At 50.6% G+C, this 7697-nt stretch overlaps 1 protein-coding gene across 2 annotated transcripts in view; it reads left to right on the top strand.

Annotated features, from left to right (window-relative positions):
• Nucleotides 1-7697, top strand: part of OSBPL2 (oxysterol binding protein-like 2) — a 24387-nt gene that overhangs the window by 3389 nt on the left and 13301 nt on the right. Inside the window, exons 1-3 of one of the 2 annotated variants that reach the window (XM_010841869.1) lie at nt 1321-1367; nt 3280-3450; nt 6715-6859. In XM_010841869.1, coding sequence (XP_010840171.1) covers nt 3414-3450; nt 6715-6859 — 182 coding nt within the window. In that variant the 5' untranslated portion in view covers nt 1321-1367; nt 3280-3413. Of the gene's footprint in view, nt 1-1320; nt 1368-3279; nt 3451-6714; nt 6860-7697 lie in introns of those variants that run through there. The other variant, XM_010841870.1, reaches the window with a different exon arrangement.

Raw genomic sequence — 7697 nt, forward strand, 5'->3', positions numbered from 1 at the left:
TCACAATCAACTGCGGAAAATTCTGAAAGAGATGGGAATACCAGACCACCTGACCTGCCTCTTGAGAAATCTGTATGCAGGTCAGGAAGCAATAGTTAGAACTGGACATGGAACAACAGACTGGTTCCAAATAGGAAAAGGAGTACGTCAAGGCTGTATATTGTCACCGTGCTTATTTAACGTCTATGCAGAGTACATCATGAGAAACGCTGGGCTGGATGAAGCACAGCTGGAATCAAGATTGCTGGGAGAGATATCAATAACCTCAGATATGCAAATGACACTACCCTTATGGCAGAAAGTGAAGAGGAACTAAAAAGCCTCTTGATGAAAGTGAAAGAGGAGAGTGAAAAAGTTGGCTTAAAGCTCAACATTCAGAAAACGAAGATCATGGCATCCAGTCCCATCACTTCATGGCAAATAGATGGGGAAATAGTGGAAACAGTGGCTGACTATTTTGGGGGCTCCAGAATCACTGCACATGGTGACTGCAGCCATGAAATTAAAGACTCTTAGCACTCCTTGGAAGGAAAGTTATGACCAACCTAGACAGAATATTCAAAAGCAATTACTTTGCCAACAAAGGTCCGTCTGCTAACTGCTAAGTCACTTCAGTCGTGTCCGACTCTCTGTGACCCCACAGACGGAAGCCCACCAGGCTCCCCCGTCCTTGGGATTCCTCAGGCAAGAACACTGGAGTGGGTTGCCATTTCCTTCTCCGATGCATGAAAGTGAAGAGTGAAAGTGAAGTCGCTCAGTCGTGTCCGACTCCTAGCGACCCCATGGACTGCAGCCTACCAGGCTCCTCCGTCCATGGGATTTTCCAGGCAAGAGTACTGGAGTGGGGTGCCATTGCCTTCTCCAAAGGTCCGTCTAGTCAAGGCTATTGTTCTTCCACTAGTCATGTATGGATGTGAGAGTTGGACTGTAAAGAAAGCAGAGCGTCGAAGAATTGATGCTTTTGAACTGTGGTGTTGGAGAAGACTCTTGAGAGTCTCTTGGACTGCAAGGAGATCCAACCAGTCCATCCTCAAGGAGATTAGTCCTGGGTGTTCATTGGAAGGACTGATGTTGAAGCTGAAACTCCAATACTTTGGCCACCTGATGTGAAGAGCTAACTCATTTGAAAAGACCTTGATTCCGGGAAAGATTGAGGGCAGGCGGACAAGGGGACGACAGAGGATGAGATGGTTGGATGGCATCACTGACTCAATGGACATGGGTTTGGGTAGACTCCGGGAGTTGGTGATGGACAGCGAGGCCTGGTGTGCTGCAGTCCATGGGGTCGCAAAGAGTCGGACATGACTGAGCGACTAAACTGAACTGAACTGAACTAGGGGGTGTAATTAACATACAGTAAATTGCAGGTATTTATTTATTTTTATTTTTGGCCACACTGCACAGCTTGCAGAGTCTTAGTTCCTCCAGCAGGGATCAAAGCCACACCCTCAGCCGTGCAAGTGTGGAGTTGTAACCACTGGACCACTAGGAGTTCCCTAAATTGCACATATTGAAAGCGTACAATGAGTTCTGACATCTGTCTGTACCCATGAAACTCATCTCACTCGAGATAGGGAAGGGTCCCTTTACCTGCCACTTTATGTGTGTGTGATTTATTGGTTGGAGGAGCTGGGTTTCATCCTGTATACTTGCCCAGGGTCTGGATTTTGCCCACAGTGTCCCTTTGGTGGAGTTTGGCACGTTCCTGTCTTCTCTGTGTTCCTTAGGTTGGTAGTTAAGGTTGCAGGAGGGTCCATTCTCTTAGCAGGACCCCCAAGGAGGAGGCAGGTAGCGCATGTGGTTCTGTGATGGCACGACCATGGGTGGCCAGCACTCAGACATGGGAATTCGTCAGGGTTGCACACAGAATGGACATAGCCCGGTCCTTCATGGATCAGCAGGAACGCCTCTAAAAAGTGGGACAGAGAACCTGCACAGGAAGGCAACTCAAAGGCTTGATGCTTTCCTGCATGTCCTAGTTTTCAGAAGAATGTACTGGCGTCATCCATCCAGTGGTGACCAGTCGATTTCTTTTTCAGCATCTCAGAGAACCCGGGGACTTAAATGTGTGAGGTGAGAGGTGACTACTCTGGCTGTTCTCAGGGCTCACAGGAACCTGCTGATGCGGTGGAGCCTCTGCAGGTTCTTCTGAGCCTTTTGACCTGACTCAAGTAGTCTTGCCAGCTTCCTGCTGCCTCTAGAGGAACCCCAGTTCTGGGCTCAGCCATTTCTCCTCCAGGGAACCCTGGTTCCACTTCGTGGCTTCTGAAGCCCGAGTGTGATTGGGCCTGTCACATCAGAGAAGAGTCAGAAGTGAGCAATAACTTTTCTAATTTGCCAAAAGGAAAACAGAACCACCATGGGTGACTGAGTGAGGCTTTGAATGGGTGTTTCCTGAAGCTGCCCGGGTGTGATTCTGCCTGTAGGTTAGGAAGGTGGGGAAGGAAAGGAAACTGATGAGAGAGCTTCTTGTGGGGAGGAAGGAGGGAAAACCCAATTGCAGTTGGTTGTATGACATAGACGCTCACCTGTGCTCAGGACAGAGCCCGAGATGAATGCTTTGGAGGTGACACCAGGTGCCATGTGGCCGCTCCAAGGACTGGGGGACCACCTGTTCCTTTGGAACTGCTCTCAGAACTGGAAGGGAGTGCTCAGCCTCACACAGTGAATGAACCGTGGGTCTCTGCTGATTTTCCTAGAACGTCAAATCTGTGGGGACAGTCTCTTGCCATTGATGAAACACTGTGCTTCATAAGGGAGAAGTTAATATGCATGAGTTCTAAAATATTGAGCTAATATAATTTTGAGAAAATTTAAGTTGATTACAGTTTATGCTGAGGACAGCGAACTTAAACAGCAGTCTTAATCCTCCAGAATTGAAAATTGGTTTCAGGTTGATGTGGAATAAATGTTTTAACAGAACTTTGCATTATTTATAACCACTTGTTCCAGCTTCTGGTGAAGATATGCAGTGGCAAAGGTGTGTTGGGGCCTTGATGTGTGGACGCCTCACTTTCACTAATTGGCCTTTTGAACTGTCCACGTGACCCCAGATTAGTCATTTCAGTGGACAGTGGCTTTTAAAGTAACTTCAGATAGTGGTGCCCACTGAAGGACAGAGGTGTGACTGTTTCCTCTTGTGTTAGGTCATTCCTTTTACTTCTTTGCTCAGATGTAATCAAGATGAACTCAAGGATAGTGAATAGGTATTTTGAAATGTTTCTAAACTATACAACTTCTGAAAGCTAAATACACTAAAAAAAATTTTTTCCCCTGTAGGTCTCCAGTGCCTATTGGATTTTTACCTTAAAAAGTTCTCAGTGTGAGATTTCTTACACTGTCAATGTAGATTCAGTACAATGATTGAGTAGAGGACCCTCCAGATCAGGCGGCGGGCGCCCAGCTGCTGAAGGATGAACGGAGAGGAGGAGTTCTTCGATGCCGTCACAGGTGAGCGGAGGGGGTGCCAGCGCAGAGGCCAGGTCATGAGCGTGAAGCCCTCAGACCCCGGCCTCAGACTTAGCCTGGGGACATGAGGATGGCCTGGGAGAGCCACGCAGAGAGAAGGGTGACGTGTTCCCAGGAAAAGCACTTGTCCTGGCCCAGATTTGGAGGAAAACATCCACTTCAGACCACAGGAGATAACATGAAAGGGCAACTGTGTGTTTCAGTCTTTGAAAGGGTTGCCCTCGGGTAAAAAGGTAAATATTTTTATTTGGCTCCTGAATGAGATGGTCAGCATCCTTATATTGTTTATAATGAGCAAAACCTTACTGTCCTGTCTTATGCACGACTTAAAGTCTACCAAGGAATAGTAGATTATCTGCTTCCACAGCAACTCTTGCTGTGTTAAAAGTTCAGTTCTAAAAAAAAAAAGTTCAGTTCTGTTTCGCTTTTCAAACACCATTGTGAACGCTGGTACCCAGGCTAGTGGGGTGGAGCATGTGGTGGGGGGGGGGTTCTGTGTGTGTGTGAGTGATGGGGGTGGCAGGGGGTGGGGGGCAGGAGAGGCCAGGCTTGGTCAGGCCACATTTGCTTAGAGCGGCCCCTCTTCCTCCTCTCACCTCCTGAGGGGGCCCCAAACTCAAGTTCAAGGTGTCCCCCTGCCCTCCACCGACTTGTCAGCACTGGGAGCATCACTTTGCTTTTCTTGCTGAGGGTTCTTACTGGTGGAGACGGACTTCAGGGGACTCTTCCAGTCCAGAGCCTGCTCTTGGGTGTGGGGACGTAGAAATGGCGGCTCTGAAACGTTACTGCCGCCAGCTTCTTCAGTGGTAATCTCCCCAGTGCTGTCAGGGGGCCCTACCGTGGTTGGTGCTGAGAGAGTGTGGTGCCCAGCACAACAGGAGGCTCTTGCCTGGTGGTGGTCACTGTCCCCAGACACATGTGCTATCCCTGTCGGGACACCTGGAGCCCTGGTGGAGCCCTGCCCCATGCTGCCTGCGTTCATTGGCCATACTTCTCCCGAGGGAAGGGCTGGAGCAGTTGAGGGCCAGCAGCCTCAGGTGATTGACTTATTCTCGTCCGAAGCCCCAGGAGGAACTGGCATTGTGCTCCCCTCGCTATTCTCAAAGGCTGAACCACTGAGTCATCTCCTGAGATTTCATAGCTATTATGTTCCCTGTAGACATGTTTTCCTGGGAAGCGTGCTGTCTGATCAACCACCCGCTCATCAGTGATTGTTAGCAGCTGAATTCCACCTAGCGGCTGGTTGTCGGGGAATCACGCCCTCGGTCTGCCTGGCCCTGACATAGGGACCACGTCTGAAACCTAAAGAGCCCGACCTCAGTGAGGCCCTCTCACCCAGGAGCCTCCTGGAGGTGCCCTCCTACTGGGACCAGTGTAACTGGCTCTCATGAAGGGCTTTCCCTGGAGAGGCCCTGAGCTGTGGGGGTGCCACGTGTGTATGACTCCATCGCCGCCTCTCTGCACGGTGGGACCAGCCACAAGTCCCTGAGATGGAGGCAGAGGAAGCAGGTGTCTCGGTGAAACACCTTTGGTTTCACCGAACCAAACTGTCCTTTGGTTCCCGAACAAGCAACAGGAAGGTGAAAAATCTGAAGTCTCCTAATGCAATGAAATGCCCGGTGGGTACTTCCCTGTCTTAGAGTCGGTCTTACTTTGTGACTCTATTAAAACATATTTAAACCCAGCAGTTACTGAATGGATGACTTCAGTGGGCAGGTATTCCCTCTAAGAATCAGTACCTTTCAATTTGAAAGGTTTTTAAATAAAGCACTTGAGAATATGTACAGATGAAGGGCTGTAAAAAATCAGACTGACCTGTCGAAGATGGGTATCTCTAAGTGATCAGATTATAAATGCTTTCAGCTTGCTCCTTGGCTGATCTGTATTTTCTCTTTGTGTAATAACAAGAAACGTTGTGTATTAAGTATTAAGATGATTAAGGTGTTATGTGGAGCATTGGCTTCACCAGAGACGAGACTTCAGGCACTTGTGAGGGAGAAGCTGCTTTGTTTTCTGGGGCCCACCCCAGGGCTGTGATCTAAACGAACTTTCTACTTAACGGTGGCCTAGATTCTCGGCCCTGAGGGATGCAGGGATACCTGTGCGCTCAGCAACCCTAAGCTGGGACTGTTTCAGGCTATGTTAGACCCACGTTTATGCTGGGGATCAACAGGTGTCACTTTGGGGATGGTTAGCAAAAACTAGAGGTGACAGGCTATTTCAGAAGGTATTGATTATTTTTAATTATATCCTTTCAAATTTATTGTGTCATCGGTTTCAGTGCTGCTACATTTTGTGGATCTGTCAATAGAGAAGAATGAGAAAGAAGGAATTTTTGCATTTTCTCAAGGAAGCTTATCAGTGGCAAGGTGGTTTATGTTTTGTGTGTAGCAGCAGCCACCCAGGTCTTTCACGCTGGGCCCCACTTTCCACTCAGAAATGAGGGGCTGTTACGGGAGCCCACCCTATGTTCCTTGTGGGCTCATTGCTGGGGGTCAGCGGTCAGGAGCCTCTGCTCCAGCTGGAATGATTCACCTGGCAGCCACAGCTCCCTTTAGGCTTGCCCTGGAGCAAAAGGAAACACACTTCCCTTGTCCCTGGTCACTGGTCACTTCAGAAAAGCCTTCCCAGTGGAGAAGACCCAGAGGTCTGCCCAGGGTTGTGACCTTCTTCCTCAGGGACTGGACGGGCCAGGAGACGGCTGCCTGTGTTTCGCATTAGTCCTCATGGGTCATTTTCCCTGTTTTCTGTGTACCGTGTAGTCTCTGGGTTCACATCCAACATCCACAGTTTGGGTTATTGTTGGTAGGTTGGCTAGGTTCTGCCAATGCAGTGGCGCGGTGCTTGGTCTTAGAAATACTGCAGCAGATATGTTTCAGAACATGATGCAGAGTTTGACCTCAAACATGGACAGAGGAGGAGGATGTTGTGGCCTGAGTTAGGTGTGACCACCCCGGAGGACATGAGTCATTGATGACCACAGGGGAAAACTGTCCTTGTCCCCTGGGGCCACCCCACATGGAAAGGACCATGGAGCGTGCAATGTGGGTGGCAGGGTGGGGTCCTCCTTGGGGAGCCCCCGGGAGCAGTCCTCTTTTTCCACCTCCGTCTGCAGCTCTTGGCGAGCGGAGTTAATAACTCTGACTGTGTCCATTAGAAACACTTTAGAGCTTCAGGTTTTCTGCTTTCAGTGAGAATCCTCAGAGGTGAAGTCCTGCCACCTCACCCTCTGCTTGTCTCATGCAGGCTTTGACTCTGATAACTCTTCCGGGGAATTTTCAGAGGCGAATCAGAGACTCACTGGCGTGATTCATGTGGACACCAGCAAAAGTAATGGGATTGGAAAAGTTGGGGACGGGCCTCCTCAGGAGAATGGGATTCAGAAGCACAGGTAGGTTGTCCTGTGGGTCCATCTTAGTGTCTCCCAGCACACCTGTACTCATTCGCCCCAGATACGCTGCGGGTGCAGGTTGTGAGCTGAGAACGTCCTGTCCAGTGTCACTGGGCAGATCGAGGGCCTGTTCAGCTAGCCTCTGGGTGGCCCCTACAGATCAGTGACGGTGCTTCCTCAACTTGACTCCAGTCCTTAAGCTGACGGGGCGGCTGTGCCTGCTCCGGGTTGCGGGACTGAGCTCCAGGGGGCCCTGGTGTTTGCTCACAGCCTGCCCTCACTGTTACCAGACCATCCTGCTGGCTTCATGCAGATCTGCCTGCGTTCTCTTTCCACACACTGACCTCTGATCCCGAGAGTTTCTGAGGGTTGTTTGGTGTAGCAAGACCACATTCCGTTCTCTCTCCACCACCACTGGGTTCTCATGTGAGCAGACTTCAGTGACACTGACCCAAGTTCACCAGCAGAAGGGAGGACTCAGGTGGGACAGACAGGAAGCAGGTGGAGCCCCTAGGATGATGGCAGTGGCCTCTGTCCACCCAGGGAGCCCACCTTCACCCCAGCCTCTGCCCTGCACTGGACCCAGCGGGATCCTGAGCTGCCAGAGCACCTCCTGCCTGCTCTCATGGCCTGGGCTCAGCCATCAGCCCCCTCATCCCCTATACCCCGGAATCTGGCTCAAGCTGGCCCTAGTGCCGCACCCCCGCCCCTTCCTCCCACATCCGTCCCCCAGCCTGACTTGCTGGCCTCTGGAGATGTGTCTTGGATGCCTTCAGCTTTGCCAGCTCCTGTGTTCCGGCCTGTCCCTCCTACACTGGGCCTCCTGTGGGCACCTCCT

Source organism: Bison bison, unplaced genomic scaffold (genome assembly GCF_000754665.1).
Source record: "Bison bison bison isolate TAMUID 2011002044 unplaced genomic scaffold, Bison_UMD1.0 scf7180017864167, whole genome shotgun sequence".
Lineage (NCBI taxonomy): Eukaryota > Metazoa > Chordata > Mammalia > Artiodactyla > Bovidae > Bison > Bison bison.